Raw genomic sequence first — 20,832 nt, 5'->3', positions numbered from 1 at the left:
ACATCAAGTCGAGCCATACGCTAAATATAGAGCGAAACCACCATTCCCTCAGAAGTTAGCCATGCTAACCGGGGATACAAACTTTGAGGAGATTAGGAATGTTTTCAAGAATCTAACGATAAACCTTCCTTTTCTCGAAGCTATAAAAAAGCTACCTAACCACGCTAAGTTTCTTAAGGAGTTGTGCACTACTAGGCGTAAGACCAACATACCTAAAGACGCCTTTCTAACCGAGCGGTTCCCAACTTTATCCGAAAATAATGGAATTGTTAAGTACAAGGACCCCGGTTAGCCCCATCTTGCACAATGCACCTTAGGAGATTCTCACACGACGACCGCACTACTAGACACGGGGGCTAGTGTTAACTTACTCCCCGTTTTATTTGTATAAACAAATAGGTCTAGAGGAGATGCAACCTACTAAAATGACATTGCAATTAGTCGATCGGTCTATTAAGTATCCTAAGGGTGTGGTTGAAAACGTCTTTGGTTAAAGTCCAAAATTTTTACTACCCAAACCGACCGTTATCCTCGACGAAGTCACTAACGACTCTGTACCTATCATTTTAGGGCGTCCCTTCTTGCATCTATCGCCAGCGGCGGCTCATAAACTGCGCGATGGTTCGATGTCCTTGTCCTTTGGCCATCTTTTACGTTGAGGTAAATGTTTTCAAAGCGAGGGACACGATATCCGATTCATCTACAAATGGAGAGGTTATCATGATCGAGAGCTTAGCTCAAGATTACTTCAAAAACATGTTTCCGGAGAAACAGATTAACAAATTCCTTTCCTTCGGAAATTCCGACTTTAACAATGACTCCCTGGTAGTAGACGAAATCGAAGAAGAATTCCTGAAACTCTTTTGCACCGCTTCTTTACCACTTCACGAGTCCCCCCTTGCCAACAACCATTCATCCCTTGATGCTATGACGGAAGATGAATTTTTCAATCTCTATCCCAGTGATCCTTTTGACCCACCTATTGAGGAATGTCTTGCATATACAAGGTTTCTGATGATATGGACTTGAGAGCTCTAGCTGAGAATCATTCACCTTCCCTCACCAATATTCCCCACCCTCCACCTTTTCAAAGGAACCTCGAGTTTGCACTCGATCCTTTAGTTTCTCCTGTGCTTCATGATTTTTTAAATCTACCTAGTAAACAAATACTTCCCAAGGATAAACCACTTGACACCTTCATTTTCAGACTTGAGACAGTCCCTAACTACACCATGAATGAGTTTTGTTCTAAACCCACATCCTCATTTTTTCCATGCTTTCCTTTTAAAACTTATCCCAATCCACCATATCTTCCACAACCATTCACTTTTCCACACTTATTCACTAGGACACCCTCTCGTTCAAAGATGAAACATAAGGTGCATACTCGGTTATGTTATAGGTCTATCCGACTTCGCTTTCATTCCACTAGGCTACGTCGTAGGAAATCTTGGTGCTTGATTGTGTTTGGATATGTTTTCTGTGATATTTATTTATGGAGCGATCCACAACTATTTAGGTTGTTGATATATGATAAACCTGCATATTCATACATATGTTTAGATAAGTCTCGTGTATCGACTATAAACGACTCAATTTTTGTGTTTGGTGCAATTCCTTTCATTTCCATATATTGGTGAATGCACCATTCAGGGTAACCGGCCCTCCCTATGGAGTGTGTGGTTGTAAGTATCGGATCCTAAGTCCACGGTTCACATAATTCACGTTTTCCACTCTTGCATGTTTTCTTGGTTTTGAGTCATGTTTCTCTATGGTGTGAATTATGTCTTTTCTGCTTATTGTTTTCCTTTATATTAAACCTAATTCATAAAAGTAAAAAAGTTTAAAGCTATAAAAATAGTAATCTAGCAAGTCGGGGAATCGACCTTAAAAGACCCAAGTTTTAGTACAATACCAACTTTCGAGTATAGGCCAAACAAAAATTTCAAACTTAAAAAGAGTTTTCCAATTTTGTTTGGGGGGGATTTTGGTATTCATTTCAAATCTTGTTGCCACCCTCAAACTGTCATGTTTACTCCGGTAGAGTTTGTGTTAGTTAGCAATAACGGTTTAATTGTGCTTCATATTATCATATCATCTTTACAATATTTACATTACAGTCTTCGCAATTTTTGCTACGTTTCTATGGTAAATTCTTTCCTTATCTCTTTACACTTTGAGGACAAAGCGTTCGATTGTTTGGGGGTGGGATAGAAACATTTGCAAAAATTAGACACTTTTAGGATGTAAATTATGCATTTTTATTTATAAAATGTTAAAAATTATAAAAATTAGTTAGTTATATAATTTAATTGTGCTATTGAATTGTTTCATGAACCCCCTTCTCCCAAATTGTTTGGGGGTGGTATAGAAACACAATGCAAATGTTAAGCACATATTAGGTTGTATATTACGTATTATTTCTCTTAAAAAAAATAAAAATAAAAATAAAAATAAATAAGTTATGCTATACACTTAGGAATATTGGTATTGTTTTCTTTCTCTATGCTCTTAACAATCTAGAAGTCTCACGTAGCTTTTGCATTAGAATAATTTTTAGAAACTTAGGTTAATATATAGGTAATAATCTTTGCATCTATCTATAAATATATTACATGAGTATCTATGATTGTTAGCAGTAAGTTTCTGAAATCTAGGCTAGAGTACTTATTCTACAAATCCTGTGAGAATATAGCCTAAAGCCTTATAAGAGTGAAACATTTGAGAAATGACACAAGGGAGAAGTAAAATCCAGATAGAGAAATCACACGCCCACTTGCTTGATCACTACACCATATCCTAAAGCGAGAATTTAGGCCCTCTTTGGATCGATATAGCCGAGAAATTCAAACCTATGAATTATTTTCCGCTAAGTAAGCCCCTCCGAGCCTTTCTTTAGCCTTTCATAAACCACAAATCCTTTACCCTGTTACAAAAACAAAACAAAATAAAAAAAATAAAAAAATAAAAAAAAAAAAAAAACCTACCCAATTTAGAATAAGTCCGAGAATAGAATGAGGAAGAAAGAAGAAGAAAAACATGTGTAAACAAAAATTAGTTAGTTGCTTCAAAAAAATAAAGAAAAGAAGTTTCCATCCAAAGAAAAGAAAAAAATAAAAATAGATATAAAATAAAAACTCCAAAAAAAATAGAATAAAAGGAGTCAAAAGCCAAAGAAAAAGAAAAAAATATGGCTAATGATGGAAACAAATTGTAGATGCAAAAGTAAATAACAAGGTTTTCTCTAGTTACATAATATGAAGACTCTATTATCTCAGACTTGTCCTTTTTGAATATCCATTTCCTTCCTTCTTAAACCATCTCCTAATCCCTGAAACACCTAATAAAGACCTCTAGCTCAATTAGGAATAGGTTAGTGTGATAGTAAGTGGCAGATGTGTTTGATCAACTCCGGCTTCCTTGTGTGTTATTGAGATCGTAAGGTAAAGTGTGCCCACTACGCACTAGAGTAGCGAAACTTGAGTGGAAAAATCGAGTGTTGTATCTTGACTATTATTGTGAGAACCTACTTAAGGACGCTTATTCGAAGTTTGAGAAACGGACCGCTATTGCATTTCATAGAGTATTACTCATTGTATATATGTGTATTGTAGATGATTGATTATTATGCATATATTAGCTTAGGTTTTCGACTTGATTACTCTATATGCATTGCTAGTAAAGAGGTATAGTTAATTTAGAGCATGAATAAGGAAACAATAGTTTTATTTCTTAGTCGTTGTAGTATAGATGAAGTTTGTGAGTACCTTCATTGGAAAACTCTCACGAGGCTATAACTCGTCCCACTAGGGAATTCCTAGTGGTTTAAGGCCTTGTTGCATATGGTCAATGCAATCGCGACTCAGTAAACGAGTAGATAGAACTCCATTTTTGGTCACTTATTCTAATTTCTCATCTTTGCTTGAGGACAAGCAAAACGCTGTTTGGGGTGGTTTGATAAGAGCCCAAAACTGTAGTTTTAACCCCAGAAGAATATGATCATACTTTTAGACCAATTATGTGAGTAATAATTAAGAGTTAACACCGATTCACGTGTTTTATGCATTTCGAGGGCTTCAAAGTCCATTATGTGCAGAAATGTGCCACTTTAGCGAGATAAAGGAGCAAAGGTCAGTTACTAAGGAGTTCCGTGATTAAAGGCCAAGATTCAAGAAGACAAAGCCTTTCTAAAGCCCGGTCAAAGCTGAAAAGTCAAAGTCCACGCAGGCAGAAACAGTGCACAAAGTCAATAGAACTTCCGAAGACCATATCTTTGGACTCAGACCTCAGAATTGGCTTACCTTATGTCAAAACGACCGGCTCGGAAAGAGCTTTCCAATGGTTCAAGCCTTGACCCAATCAGAGGAGCAGAAGTGGACGAAAAGTCTGTTGAAGTGAACTGCAACTGAATAGGCCTTTTTGGACTGAAAGAATTGGGTTTTGGGCCTGATTCTCTGGCCCAAAACATGGCTCCAAGCCCATGCACGATTTTTGGATCTCGAGAGTATAAAACCAAAGCTTCACTCTTTGTTAATGGTAGATAGTTAGACCTAGATTAGTTAGCCTCCATTAATTAGTTTTAGAACTTAGTTTAATTAGTTTCAATTCATTGTATTAGATTAAACCTTTGAATCTTGTTCTTCAATTGATTAGATCAATAAAGTAGTATTTTTATCAATTTCGATTTTTGTCATTTCCATTTCTAGATCTAATTTCAATTCTTGTTCTTATTTCATTTTAGTCATTAAATTAGATGTCATTATTGTTTGATTAAGTAAATTTCAATTCTTTACATTATGTTTAGTTTAGATTCAATGGGGAAATGTTAGTTTGATGAATCAAGGCTAAAACCTCCATTAGAGGGGTTGATGAAGCCTTGATGAAAACTTAGTTGTTAGTGTAGAATTGTTTGTAGATTCTATTCCACTCTAGAAGGTCGTGTTTCGCCATGAGAATGGGTGGACGACCTCACATGCTAGTTAGTATTTGGTAGAAATGCCACTTAACACTAGGGATTAGAACTCAAAATTCTTGCCGTAAGAACGTAAGAATCGAGATACAACAATCTATGCTAGGTTATTAAGTTGGATTCGAGGTGGATTCAATTCCCTCTAATCCTTTATCTAGATTCAAAACAATCATATTTCCATAGCATTAAGTAGTTTAAATTCAAATAATCAATTTCATATTGCATCGTAGTATAATTCCCCTCGAAAAAACTCTCATTGACTTAAAGACCGATTAATTAGATTAGAAAACAATTCCATGCTAGAGCACTAGGAGTGGAATGAACCTCTTACTCCACTATATCTCAAGGGATTGAGAGTAGAGAAATCTTTGATAAAATAGGCTCATAATAGTTTTAGTTTACTTACGTTTTGAGTTCAACGTTCATTTCGTAGGTAGACTATTCATTTTTTATGATTATCACCAACCACACACATTATCCCAACACAGATTCAATTTCCACAACTAAACAAAACCCAAACAACAAAAAAAAACACCAATCAATCATAAAAAAAAAAAAAGGGAAGGGACTTACCCTCTAAAGAAGAAGAAGTCATAATTCAGTAACATAAAGCTTTGCTTCTCCACATTACAACCATGTAACAAACACCCCTTTCTTTGTCACCTGCATATAATAAGCTTTTCAATACTTGTTAAAACAGGAAACAACTTAAACAACATATCAGAAATATATGGAGGTTCTTATAGTAAACTATCACATTTCCGACGCAGAAATTTCACATCTGTTGCAATACAAATAATAGTACTAAAACACACTAAATTTCAAGGCACTTCCCCAGAAAGACTTGCTAACCAAATTAGAATTTAATTCATTACAATATCCCAGAAGATTCTACATAAACACTAGTATAAGACAAACCAAGGATGTAAATAAACATTCATCAAAAGACTGCCTCTATAACACACTTCCAACAAGACTTCCAACAAGACTGCCTCTATCTTCCAACAAAGCTCCAACAAGACTGCCAACAAGACTTCCAACAAGACTTCCAACAAGACTGCCTCTATAAACTGAAGACTACCTCTATCTTCCAACAAAGCTCCAGCAAAACAAAAGTTTGTAAAGTGAACTAACCAAACTCAACATTGCTAAATCCAATGCTCCTTAACGATATCGTCCGCCAATGAACTTGCACCGGGTCAAATTGTATGCCTCCATGAACTCGTTCCGTGGATTGTCTAGAATCGCCGTCCCACCCAATTGCAGGCCTTGATTGAGCAAGTGAGAAATTTCATCGACGACGGGGTGCTATCAAAATTAAAACAAAAAACTACATTAGTATATACATTTACATTTATAAAATACCAAAACAAAACAAAACAAAAAAAAAAACTAACGTTGTAAGGTATTAACTCACCAGATTATGATATGGAAGACTCTGTAGGGAGTAGTGATTAAAATGATCAGGGTGTATCATTCTCATATGACTATTGTTTTCGTACCAACTCATGTATCTACTAACACACTCCCATGGATAAGACGGAATGGATCCTCGATGTTCAAGTTGTATCAAGTGATTCTGCCATTTACTCCAGTAAGAAGACACAATATTAAATTTCACATCGTACCCGACGTCCGGAAGTAGTTCGCGTCGAGGTCTTTGGTCTTGGGGGATCTAAGGGTACAAACTGCATATGACCCAACTGACGCACAACCCTCGAAACATTGTACTGCTCGACATTATCAAGAAAGCATATAAATCCCTCGAAAAATGCTATTTCATCCACCGGCCGTGTAGTTCGGACTTCAGCATAGGGATACCATTCAACCTGTCAAATAACATATGATTGAGGAAATTAATCATTAACCCCATACTAATAATATCAATTAATAAATAAAACTATTTACATACAAAAATACTTACATCGGTACAAGTCATATTATCAATGGTGGCTCGGGTATGCTTCAATGCAACTGTTGTGCTAGCATAAAAAGTCTGGGTAACTGAGTACCTATGAGCACGCGATATGCTCAACTGATAGTCCTCGTTTGGGAATGGCCTGAACACCAGGAAGTACTCATAAATCCATGCCTCGATTAATATAGACACCCAGTTAATATTGTAATAGATAGATAAAATTGACATTGAAAAGAAAAACAAAAAAACTAATACCTGTAGGAGAGTGAAATAGCCTGAAACACCCTTCACCTTGGCACTTGTGGCAGTCCCAAGACCCCTGTACAAGTAAGCCAGTAAGGCTGCACTCCACGTGTAGTCTCTGATCTTGGCAAATTTCGAAAGCAATCTCAGATAACAAACTGGAACTGCAGTTCCAGACGTGTCGGTGAAGGCGGTACATCCAAAGAAAAATAACAGATAAGCTCTCACAGCAAACTGTAACTCTATTTTTGTTGATGCCTTCTTCACAACAACCCCATTTTCATCACATAAATCTTTATTCGTTACCTTCCCAGCAAACTGCTTCATCAAGAAATCTATCCTAACTTTGGAAGTGAACTTATTGGCTTTCATCTCCGCATCTATCTTATCCATGGGTATGCCTAAGATCTTTGTGGAGGAGTCTTTTTGTCTGTTCCAGGGTCAAATCAGTATCCCCAGTCACTATTTTGCCTCTGATCGGAATTCCTAAGAGTTGGGAAACATCGTCTAACGTGATTGTCATCTCGCCCCATGGCATATGAAACGTGTTGGTCTCTGGATGCCACCTCTCCACAAACGCAAAGACCAACACAGGATCCTGATGCCTGTATACACCTAAGACCAGAGCACATAAGCCGGTCCTTTGAAGCTCCTCGTGAAAATTAGAATAGTCTGAACACTCTCCGATGATATCACATTGTACCAACTTGTTTAGGTGCCCATGGCACTTCAACACCCCTCGCTCCGCCTAAAACAACAAAAACTCAGTATTAATGTATGCACAAGGTTTTGTAATACAAAATTTAAATACTAATAGACACTATATGATAATATTACCTGCCCTTCCCAAACATCGCGAGCCACGTGCACCGCATAGTCATACAATAGATGTGACACACGAGGGCCACCTCCATAAACACCTCTCTGGAACTCCAAGTCATTGTTAGACTTTCTCACAATATTCACTGGAGGTAGAGGTACAGGGACTTCAGGGACTTCCTCGTCATCCTCCACATCATCCGCATCCTCCTCATCCTCCTCTTCTGCATCATCAACACCCTCTTCGTCATCTTTTTCACCATCACCTACAGCTACACTCTTCCCACGATCCATATTTACATTATCTATATCTACATTTTCATCTAAATCTACATCTACATCTACATCTACATCACTCAGAACTATCCGTTTTTTTCTCTTTTGATTTCCTAACTCTACACCATTTACTACATTACTAGGATCATCCGCTTTCCGATCCCCTCTACGGACTGATGCTGAGGTGGTTGTTGCCCTTTCTCTCTTTTTCTCAGGCTCCTCGCAACCCGAGCTACTACTCCCCCCACCTAACAACTTCTTAGCACCTGTGAAAACATTTTTTGCTACATTCTTCACATTCACATTTTTTGTTCAAGGCATTGCTACAAAATAAATAGGAGTTAAAAATAAGACATTCAAGTAATTCAAATTATTTATTAACAAGCAAATGCACAACTTCTAATACTAACAAGCAAAGTAACCTTATTAGGCTTGACACTCTCATATTCCATCCTTTGAAACAACTCAACTGCTGCACTAGCAGAACCCTATTGTGCATAAGCACCAATCATAGTTGCCCAAGAAACCACAGTTTTCTCAACCATTTTATCAAAAAGCGTACTAGCCGAAACCAAACTCCCACAATTAGAATACATATACATTAATGTATTATGTATATAAGAATCCAAAGACAAGCTAAATTTCACATAATGAGAATGCAACTATTTCCCTACACTCAAATTCCCACAAGATGGTTTAAACAATGATGATAATGTGAAGTTATCAGGAAACATGCCGTTTTGGATCATTTCTTTATAAAAAGCAATGACTTCTTGATGTAAGGTTTTATTGCGTTTTGCCAAGATGATTCTTTGAGCAAAACCAAATATTCCAGACACTAGGGCTGGTCATCGAGCTACCCGAGTCGAGTTTTGCTAAACTCGAGCTCGACTCGCACATGCAGAAGCTCGACTCGAACTCGCATTCGAGCTTAATATTGAAGGTCAAGCTCGACTCGCCTAGTTATACTAATAGCTTGAGCTTGACTCGGCTCGACTCATTTTACACTTCGAGCTCGAGCTCAGGTTCGAACTCGAGTTCAGTTATGCTCGTTTGAACTCAAACTCGAGCTCAAACTCGAAAAAAATGTATATAAAACATTAAAACTAGTATAAATTGTAAATTATAGTTGGGTATAAAGTATAAAATGTCATTATAAATTATAAATTATATACTACATATGGGCTTATAAAACGAGTAGCTCGCGAGCTACTCAAGCTCGAGCTTCGACTTCGAGTAGCTCACGCAGTAGATAGCGAGTAGTCCGAGTTCGAAGTTCGAGTAGCTCATGAAGTTACTCATGAGCTAATTTCGAACTCGAACTCGGACTACTCGCTATCTAGAATGAGCTTTAAATTAAGCTCAAGCTCGACTCATACTTTTGTGTGAACGAGTTTGAGTCGAGCCTTCGACGAGCCGAGCTCGAGTTACTCATAAATAGCTCGACTCGATGACCAGCCCTACCAGACACTGAATATGCACAAAACAACTACATAATTATAATTATATGAAGCAGAAATAAGTAGCTCAAAATATATAACAAAATGGGTGTCTAGAATTCAAAATAATTGAATCAAACATAACATTATAAAAGAACAAAAAAAAAAGATAGAAAGATAGAACAGTTACCTGAAACAGAGCTATATAAGTAGTAAAGTTTCAAAAACACCAACAACTTAAAAACCAAAAATGGATATTGAAATCCGTCTCTGTGCTATATAACTCGTTTCTTTCCTTTCTCTGTGCTTGAGTGCTTGGGCAGTTGAGACTCTGTGATTTGGGTCTAAGCAAGAAAGATTATTAAGAGAGTGTTTGAAGACTTAAGAGAGTGTTTGAAGAGAAGGGATGATTCCGTACTTTAGTTAGAGACTTATGTGTGTTTGTTAAAAAAGAATCGAGATCGAGAGTTTGCTTTTCTAGGTTTTTGGTCGAGTAGAAATCGCGAAATCGAGGATTTGAGAAGTGTGGTTGCCGGTTTCTGGGTTTCTTGGGTATTTGGTTGGGGGGCAAAAAATGAAAAAATGAAATATTTGCCGCGGCAAATTTGGACAATCAAACAGCAGCAAATTGTTGCAAATCAGGATAAATGATATTTACCATAGTATCATCAAACAGTGGCAAATTTAATTTGCTACAAGTTATTTTCAATTGTCAAATAGCAAATTTACCAGTAGCAAATGGTAACAAAATTTGCATTTGCCACAGCTCTTATCAAACACAGCCTTAGCTCATCAGTAACGGATCTAAGTGGTTAAACCTGTACAAACGTCATCCACCGTTTTATTCCATCAAGATATACACTGCAAGCTCGAGATATGTTTGGTGCATATTTCAATGCAATTTAACAAAACAGTTGCAGAGATTTAATCCCTCAAATAGAATTATATCAACAAAAATATCATGTGGAAAACTGACATATCGATTAATATCATGGCCCATGTACAGGCTTGGTAAGTTGGTAGGATGATAGGATCCTCAAGATGGTGGGTAAATTTTTCCCATTTATTAGAGCACTTGCAATGCAGGTGATAGAGGGGGGGGAAGTGATAACTATCACCTTGTTTCCTCCAAAAGTGCTGTGCAATGCTGGGTGATAAACTCGGTGATAGTTTTCCCGAGTTCAAAACAAGGTGAAACCAACCACCGAGTTTATCACTGACTTGTTAACTTCGGACGGGATGTTGGATTCCGTCTGGATTACAAAACTCACCAGACGGAATCCAACATCCCGTCCGGAGTCCTAACGGCTACCAACGGTCAAAAAGTCGAACGGTCAAAAAGCGGTCAAAATAAAAACTTTGGTATATATACAACATTTGTTTCATTTCAACTCACACTTCCAACAATCATATATCATATTTCTTCTTCTTTAAAATCAGTTCTTAAAAAACCAAATATCAAATGGCATCAACTCAAGCATCTCAAGCAAGTGGTAGCACTCAAGCAAAAGCGAGAGCTCACTTTAGCATGTCCGATGATCAAGCTCTATGTCTTGCTTGGATAAAAATTAGTGAAGACTCTATTGTTGGTGCTTTCCAAAATGCAAAAGGATTTTGGAATCGTATAACAAACGAAGTTCAATCAAGCGTGGGTCGGATAGGTCTCCCGATTCAATTAGCGGAAGGTGGAAATATATTTCAAAAATGATGAACAAATTTGTTGCAATTGTGAATGCGGTGGAGGCTCGACATGCAAGTGGTACAACAATACAAAGCCGGGTAATTACAACGTTGTCAATTTGGAATTTATTGATTATCTTAGTCTTAGTCTAATTATTTCCGTCTTCGTCTAATTATCTTAGTGTATTTATTATTTCCATTTTAGTCTTAGTCTAATTATTATCTTAGTCTAATTATTATTGCAGTTTAATTATCTTAGTCCTAGTGATTATTTTAGTCTAATTACCACCATTTTTTTTTTTAGTTGTCCGAGGCAAGGATGACGTACCAACTACAAGAAAAATCGGCTTTTTCACTTGATCATTGTTACGTTATACTCAAGGATAATCCAAAGTGGAGTAACGTTTTTGAGGCAAGGTCAAGCCGCCCCACAAAGGGAAAAGGTCGCAAAAATGATGGTGAAGATTCAACTTCTAATTCACCAAGTGTTGGTGGAGTTGAATTGGAGGGTTCTCAAGAAATAGAGCGTCCAAAAGAAATGGAGCGTCCTCTTGGATCGAAGAAAGCCAAGTCCAAAAGGAACCAAGAAAAATCATTTGGTATGTTGGAGGGTTACTTTACACGTTTAGAGGATACATTTGCACAGGATGCAAATGAAACACAAAAATGCTTAGAACTTAGGGAAAGGGAACTTGCATATGGTCAAAGAACTGTGATGGCAAGAGAAGAAAAAAATCGGATTCAAGCAGAAAAAAATCAGGTTCAATTGGAAAAAATCGGCTTCAAAAGATGCAATATGAAGCTAAGATTTTAGCGAACCGATACAAGTGTCCTCCATCCCGATACCGCTTTTATAATCGAGCAACAACAAGCTGAAATACGTGCTGAATGGGGAAGGGCTAGAGGTGGTTCTAGCTCTAACTAAGCTTATGTATTTTAATTATCTAGTATTTTATTTTAATTAAAGCACTATGTATTTTAATTAATGCACTATGTATTTTAATTTCACTGTCTTTTTAATTAATGCACTATGTATTTTAATTTCATTGTATTTTTAATTAATGAACTATGTATTTTTATCTAACTGTTTTTTTTAATTAATGCACTATGTATGTTCTGTCCAATATAATTATTTTCATAGAAATACAATTACCAATCAAATTAAAATACATTGTAATATAGTTCATTAAAATACAACTGATTAAATACGTTGGAACTACATAGGAAATACATTAGGAAATACATTAGGAAATACATAGGAAATACGTTGGAACTTAATAGTTCACGTTAGGAAATACATAGGAAATACATAGGAAATACGTTGGAACTTAATAGTTCACGTTAGGAAATACATAGGAAATACATTTTCATTTCCATTTTAATTTTAGCCTCCTTCTCCCTCATCCGATCCGACCAATTTGGATCATAAATTGGTACCGGATCTCTTTGTTTCTTCAATGCCACCCAATTAAAACATGTTCAACTAAGTCCTTTTGAAGATTAGTATGTGTAACTTCATTTTCGATCTTATTTTTGCTTCAATCATCGATAGACAAAATGAAAACCATCATCTTCCGAAAGAGCCGTGTATTGTTTCTTTCCTCGACCTTTCCAATTCCAAACTCCACTTTCACGTTCATTCTCAACAATCATATTATGCATTATAATGCATGCCTTCATTATATCTCCAAGAACAACAACACTATGACAACGCCGCGAAGCCTTAACAATATGCCATCGTGCCGCAAAACTCCAAACGCCCTTTCAACATCCTTTCTTGCGGCTTCTTGACGCGTTGAGTAAAGATCTTTTCATGCTTATTTCTTGGATAACGAATGGCTTGAACAAATGTGCCCCATTTTGGGTAAATACCATCGCAAGATAATATCCCATATCATAGTCATTACCATTCACATTAAATGCAAGCAGGAGCCTCACCTTGCTCTAATGATTCAAAAACATGAGAACGATGAAGCACGTTAATGTCATTATCGCGAACCTGGTAGGTAGAAGAAGCAATGCCGGATCAACAATGTTTGTCCAGAACGGCTTCAAGTATCAAAGTTGGTTCCTTCTTGTACCCTACATGTGTTCCAGCCCATCCACTTGGGCAATTCTTCCACACCCGGTGCATACAATTCGATTGATCCAAGCATTCTGGAAAACCCCTTTGTCGCATTTTCAGCTAATATCCTAGCGATTAATGCGCCTCACTTGGTTGGTCGCCTCAAGTACTCTTCCTCAAACGCCGTGATAATTGCCTTGCACCAACGCTTCATAGATACATTTCTTTGTGGAATCTCCAATTTGTAAATACTCATCCGTTGAATCGAAGAACAACCGGTTACTAATTGTGCAACCGCAGCTAGTCCCTTTTGTAACCCAAATTGAAATTGCTTGCCGACCCAATCCATCCACCTTGTCTTTAAAGTAATCGTCGAATGATGCAACAAGATGCAACATATACATAAAAGCTCTCTTGTCATCCATCTGCACCTTCGCCTAAACTTATGAGGAGGCCACCTACAAGGTGTTGTGAAGTAATCCCTCATTATCTTTTGTTTATCGAAATCACCACCATCTCTAAAGCGTGTACTCTCCTCTGCCGCACGGATCCACCGCGTTTGTCTCAGATCCACATCTTCAATTTCAATGGCTGCTTGAGTCATTAATGCCCCAAAGATGGATAATAACCGCAACCTCCTCCTCCTCCTTCGCCTCATCATATCATTATGCTCATCTCTTACTCTTTCCATGTAGTCATCTCTGAAGTATACCGTAAGAGGCGACCGGTGAAACCCGAACATCTAACTATTACTACTAGATCCTCCCCATAACCTTTGGTTATATGTAATTCTTTTCTTCTCTAGACATTTTTCCTATTTTTAGCTTGGTTGTGGGGAAGAAGATGGCTATGTTGTTTGTTTGATATAAAAGATAGAAGAGTAAAACGAAATATGAAAGGTAAGGTCACATATGATAAGGTCACATGTGATACTTTGATTTTGGTCCACTTACCAATTGACAACACATTTTATTAGATTTTTGTTCACTCTCCAAGTGACAACACATTGTATCCAAATGTCTATCCATGTACCCTCAATAATTCCAAATGGGCCACCATCCCCATCCATAATTGCATTGTTTGGAATAGTAAAATGTGCAGTGAGGAGGGCTTAAAAACCAGACGGGATGTTACATTCCGTCTCGGTCTAAAAACCGGACGGGATGTTACATTCCGCCCTCGCATATCCCCATACACTATTCTGTCGCCGAACCCTCGCCGTAACCAAACCACCGCAAAATGAGTGATATTCCAAACTAAAATTTCTTTGTTTCAACAATGACAGGGAAATGAGTGAAACAAATGTGAAACGAGCTTAAACGAATGTTCCATTTTGGAAACATACTGAACTTATAAGTTTTAATTTTTTTGGCCATAACCTCATTTGTTTTATTGACATATTCATATAAAAACTTGCTAATATACTTTGAAAATAATAAAGAAGACAACCAACAATCATGAACAACACCCAAGTCTAACACAAAAAATTTCGGTAAAAAAAACTAACTTTGTTTATAATTTCATATAAAAATTGGACATAACCTCCTTTGTTTAATGACATATTCATATCCAAAACTCATCAAAAAAAACCGCTAATCAAAAATTCATTCCCCAACGTCGTTGTTTTGATCTTATGCTTGATCAAAAACCTCCTCAAAAAGTTCGATCGACACGATGAAGCCCCCATGCTTGAATCATCGTTTGGAATCAGTCATGAGTCTCATCCTCTTAATAAACCTCATAAATAAATTCAAATCATACTAACACACGGGATGCATCACGAAAATGCTCTTGCCCCCCGAAAGTACCACCAATAATCGTCATCAATAGATAAAATACAATATCAATATATATATAAACATGTCAACATTAATAATTAGATAAATAAATGAAATGAAATAATAACTTAATAAATAAGACTTTAAGAATATAATCCAAACAAAGCCGATACAAATTGCCTTTAGCGGCTTTCGCTTTTCGTCTATCGTCTAAATAAGGCGGAATAATTAGAAGGCCTTTTTCAGCGAGGTCTAGCCGGTAAAGGTATGCCAAGATGGATTGACCCGGTCATAATCCCACATCCTCTCTACTTGGCATGGAAGTCATGAGCCATCCATCCACCGATCGTAAATAACTATCAATCAATAGATATCCAAATAATACCGCACCAACAAAGTAGAAGAGGAAGGCCGCACAAATTACATGCTTTCGTGGATGGACTCCTCACCAATATGATAGTCTTTCGGCTTCTCCTTGAGTCTATTCAAATATCTCAAAGTAAACCAACTCATATTTATAGCTCCTCCTTAAACCGCTTCAGCCGATAATCTCAAAAACTTCGTCTTGCTCATCATCTTCAACCAAATCAAAACCTTCAAAAAACTTCATCGCACGTAGTAAAACCTCTAAAGTTTCATCAAAAGGAACGACATCTCCATAACCAATTGGGATACCCGTGAGCATTGTGAAATCAAGAGGGGTAATCCCAAGCTCACCCCATGGGAAATGGAATGTGTGGGTAGTTTGCCACCACCGCTCAACTATCCCAAACAACAACGCCTGATCATTTTGTCCTAAATTAGAATTCAAAAAACTCCCAAATGGTGTGGCGGATATAATATCGAGAACCGCGGACAAAATTAGGATCCGTTTTTGATTTCATACAACGCCACCACGACATTAACATTTGAAAGTGCACAACGACTTTCCATAAGTGTACTTCCTACATTCAACAAACACGCAATAACGATATAATTACAACTATTTTTTAAAAAAAATAATACGACAAATTCAAACTAAAATAAACTAATATAAACTAATACAAATTCAAACTAAAATAATAACGACAAATTCAAACAACAACAAACTTGATATAAACTAACATAAAAATAATAATAATTAACAAAAAAAATCAAAACTTACTTGAGATTCCGCCACTCGATTTGCTACGTGTCGGACCGATGTTGACGCTTAATGGTGGGTGGTCCTCGATTTCACAACGCGGTGGAAAATTAAACCCAAGTTCAATTTCGTCCTCCTCGCCCACATTCTGGCGTTCTAAACGACGATCCTTTTGCCCCTTTTTTGGAAATTTTAACATTTGCAAACCATGGGGAATGTTCTTCATGTGGTGAGGTTGGTGGGGATGGGTTGGGGATGGAGAAGTCATTATGAATGGAAATTTGTGTTAAAAGGTTGTTAATGGAGGCAACAAAATCGAATTTTACCGGAAATGAAGTGAAAATGGAGCCCTTTTGGCGTCGTTGATATTGCCCATCGGCGGGATGTTACATCCCGCCTCGTTATAAAATATCGACGGGATGTTACATTCCGGCCTCAGATCAAAACCTCAGGACGGAATCCAACATCCCGTCCGAATAATTTTTATATCTCTGCTGATTGCAGACAAACTTCACCTTGTTTTTCACCGGGTTGGTGAAAAGGGGGGTGAAAAGTGATGAGGTGGCGGTGATAGAGGGGGGGATAATTATCACTTGCATTGCAAATGCTCTTATCCTGAAATATGTGCTCCTCGCTTCTCTCTATAAGAAGTCCTTTACCAAAAGAGTAAATAAAGCCTGCCCCCTTCGCCATGGCTTCCTCATCAGCTCTCGTGTTGCTTAAGAATGCAAGCATTTTGATAACCTTATCATTATTTTTCCTCCAAGTTGATGGAGTATTAGGATGCTATACATCCATTTTTAGTTTCGGTGATTCACTTGTCGACACTGGAAACTTTAACTATACCAACGAAAGTAAGCACTCTTGCATGAAGCCACCATTTGGAGTAACATATTTCCATCGGCCCACTGGTCGTTGCTCCGATGGTCGCATGATCATAGACTTCATCGGTACGTATATGCATACATTTTTTACAGAAGATTTGGGTTTCGCTTTAAAATAGAACCAGGGTGCAACTGGCCCTCAATTTGCACACTAATAAAATGTTTTGAAAAAGGTTAAGGAATGGTTCCTTGTTGCAGCACAAGGTCTGGGGCTTCCATTTTTGCCAGCATATCTAAGACATACCAACGTTCAAGATTTCAAGCAAGGGGTGACTTTCGGAGAAGCTGGAGCTACTGGGATTGATGTTCCATTCTTTACCAGCATAGGACTTAAGGCCTATTCAAATCACTCTCTATCAGTTCAAATTGGGTGGTTCAAAGATATGCTGCCTGCTCTTTGCGGATCACCTTCAAGTAAGTGATTGATTAATTCAATCTACTGAATGACAAGTTGCTAGAGTTAGCTACTGAATTCATTTATCGATATCTACAAATTAAAATAAATAAATGAGAGGAAATTTTTTGTTTTAAATTTACTATAGTTATGGAGCTACAGCTACCTCTGTTTTTTCGGTATTAGCTAAGATATATTCCTTGAACCAAAGTGGTATTGAGCTTCGTTTCTGTTGGTTTTTGGCCGATTTACATTACATTATACGATCTTGAGTCTATACATGCTTTAACATAGCAGTGGGTTGATGTGTATTTGGGCTAGGGTCCTTCAGTGTAACCGGGGTGGGTCTGCCTTAACCCTTTAAATATTTCAAAAAACATAAGAAAAAAAACATGGCAGTGTCGTTAGACAAGAACAGACATGTACTAACTAATTACAATGTAAAGTAAGCAGTGTATTAGATTGTGCCGTCAGCTTCAAACACACATAGACTAACTGACCATGGAGTTCCAAGATAGTCGTGGGCGCATGTTAAAACCCAAAAAAGAAGAAGAAAAAATCAGAAAAATCACTACGAATGCATAATGTTAATGGTGTGCAATTGGATGTAAACTTAGATAGGTGGTTGTGATCGTTGCCTATGCATGCCAAATACTTTCAATACTTATATACATATATATTTTTGTAATTGTGTATAGATTGTCGAAACATGTTGAGAAGTGCTTTATTCATTGTTGGAGAGATTGGGGGGAATGACTATGGAGATGGACTCCGAGCAGGAAGAAGCTTAAAAGTGGTTCGGACGTTTGTGCCTAAAGTTATTAAATCAATCTCTTCTGCAATCCAAGTGAGTTTCTATAAGTAACCTTGAATTGAGTACTATATGAATTAGGATTCAAAGAGGATATAACCTCACAATGCTAGCTAGGTTAACGTGAGAGTGCAATTCTCACCTCAAGATCTCAGCTGAACTTTGAGTCACACACCCGGCGTTAAGGTCAATAATGCAGCCTCACAGAGGCAGCAGCCAAGATGGATATATCTGGAGCTGTAATGTACTAGGCCTGATTCTGTGGAAATTATGTTCTTGAATAATGTTCTAGAGGGTTACACCCCTCACTCTCCATGTAACGTACTTCCCATCTGACCAATAAAAGTACCTTACCTGCACACCAAAAAAAAAAAAAACTCACATTCTTTTTTGTGAGGGTTCCCTCTCTAAATCTTAACCCAGGCCACTTGGTGAATTTGGTGGGGGAATTAAGTGTTTCAACCTCATATTTTCAATCTTCTGTACATACAGGCACTGGTGAACATGGGAGCTGTGACCGTCATGGCACCAGGAAACATGCCCATGGGCTGCTTACCAGCTTTCTTAACTACGTTTGAAAACAATAATCCAGATGACTTTGACCCTTCAACTGGTTGTCTAAATGGGGTGAACGAGTTGTGCGAGTATCACAACTATCTCCTGCAAATTGAGTTGAAAAAGCTGAGAGAGATAAATCCTCATACTACCATCATGTATGGTGATTTATACAATGCTGCAAGTGAATTGTTTCACTTCCCCGAAAAATTAGGTACAATCTCCTATGGCAGATTTATGATAACCATTAGTGGACATATATGGTTTTCCTAAAGGATTTTTTTTTTCTTATTATTATTATTTTGGACAATAATGCAGATTGCAGACACTGGTATGGTTTAAGTTTAGAGAGTTATTTGTGATCTGCAATTTAAAGAAAAATTGCACTCTAAACGTACAACAATGCTAAAATGGGGCATTACTATGTGTAACTGGGTACCTGTTTTTCTTAATTGAATGCTAACCCGAGACGAGAAATTGAACCCATGCCTCACATAATAATTGCTTCAGCTGTGGCCTATGATTATGCCCCACAATTTACACCTTCAATAATTCATAGATTTAAACTTATAATATTTTTGTTAGGAATAATAGTCCCACAGTATTTGGATACTTGGGCATGAATCTACTAGATAAGCACTTGGGCACCCTCACTTAATAAGCCTATTTTCAAAGTGAGTTATACTCATGGGTTTATTTACAATTTTGTCTTCAATTCTACATAGGTAAGAATTAAGGTGCACTTGTAAACATTCTGCTCAGTGAAATATTAGTATTAAATTCTAACAAGAGCTACATTTTTTATTTGCAATTACAGGATTTAAAAACGGAGCGTTAAGAGGATGCTGTGGAGGGGGAGGTCGTTACAACTACAATGACTCAGCCAGATGTGGAGACGAGGGTTCCACTGTTTGTGACGATATTACTTCATATGTTCAGTGGGATGGTTATCATTACACGGAAAATGCATTTAAATGGGTGGCCACTGGATTATTAGGACCATATTCCACTCCTCACATCAATCCCTCCTGTGTTTCATTAAAATCACATAGTTTTGATCATCCCTATTTCTAAAGCTCATTACGATTCTGGATATAGTGTCTCATTTATTTGTATCTCACAAGTATGTAAAGGATTCAAGTTAATTGGGACCTAAATAACTTTGTAATGTTAAGGCTCTGTTTGGCAGTAGAAAAATTCATGGTAGCCAACCTGGATTAGCTAATCTAATTCTGTAGATGTGCAACTTAAAGCAGGTTAATCTGGAAGCTGTTTGGTTGCCAATTGCTCTGTCACAAGTTCAGCGTGCCCACTGTATGGTTCGCATTGTATTTGTTACACTGATAACCTGTTACATATTTGAAAAAAATAATATAACATTATAAATCAAAAAGAAAATAATAACTTAAATACAATGTTTATATTCTCACAAAAAAAAAAAGTTCTACAAAATATTTAATTAGAAACAAGTATAACCGGTCATTTCATTTTTAACATGAAACAAATCCAAAACAAAATAAAAAATATTACATTAATCTGCATTGTGATAGTCACAATAGTCATTCCACATTGTAATGGCAATAGACTTTCTATAATCTGATGCAATTTCTCATATTCTATGTCTACTAAAGTTTTCTAGATCTTGTCTCCTCATTTCAGAGTCTCCTTCAAGTTCTTCTTGCTCTCTTTGATCCTTATCAAAAAATTCATCATTAAGTTTCTCTCTTCGTATGTGATTGTGTAGAATGCAACATGTTATTACTATCTTTACTTGTGTTTCAAACGGATATGGAGGTGGAAGAGCCAAAATAGCAAACCGCTTTTTCAAGATTTCAATGATACGTTCAACAGTATTCCTAAAAAATAAATGACGAAGAT

At 37.1% G+C, this 20,832-nt stretch overlaps 1 protein-coding gene and 1 long non-coding RNA gene across 2 annotated transcripts; both read left to right on the top strand.

The window, feature by feature from the left end:
- The first annotated feature begins 10,732 nt into the window (after window positions 1-10,732).
- Window positions 10,733-12,428, top strand: LOC147476940 (uncharacterized). The gene is made up of 2 exons (XR_015208584.1): window positions 10,733-11,443; window positions 11,649-12,428. It is a non-coding gene; the product is annotated as an uncharacterized LOC147476940 (long non-coding RNA).
- Window positions 12,429-16,923: 4,495 nt separating this feature from the next.
- Window positions 16,924-20,151, top strand: LOC147476939 (GDSL esterase/lipase At1g31550-like). Its single transcript, XM_086583799.1, has 5 exons — window positions 16,924-17,260; window positions 17,393-17,608; window positions 18,287-18,435; window positions 18,892-19,168; window positions 19,772-20,151. The coding sequence occupies exons 1-5, from the start codon at window positions 17,002-17,004 to the stop codon at window positions 20,026-20,028; spliced, it is 1,158 nt and encodes a 385-aa protein (XP_086439925.1). The 5' UTR covers window positions 16,924-17,001; the 3' UTR covers window positions 20,029-20,151.
- The last annotated feature ends 681 nt before the right edge of the window (window positions 20,152-20,832 follow it).

The sequence above is a fragment of the Coptis chinensis genome, chromosome 9, assembly GCF_015680905.1.
Source record: "Coptis chinensis isolate HL-2020 chromosome 9, ASM1568090v1, whole genome shotgun sequence".
NCBI lineage: Eukaryota > Viridiplantae > Streptophyta > Magnoliopsida > Ranunculales > Ranunculaceae > Coptis > Coptis chinensis.
The sequence above is the reverse complement of the archived record's forward strand: the minus strand, read 5'-3'. Positions and strand labels throughout refer to the sequence as shown.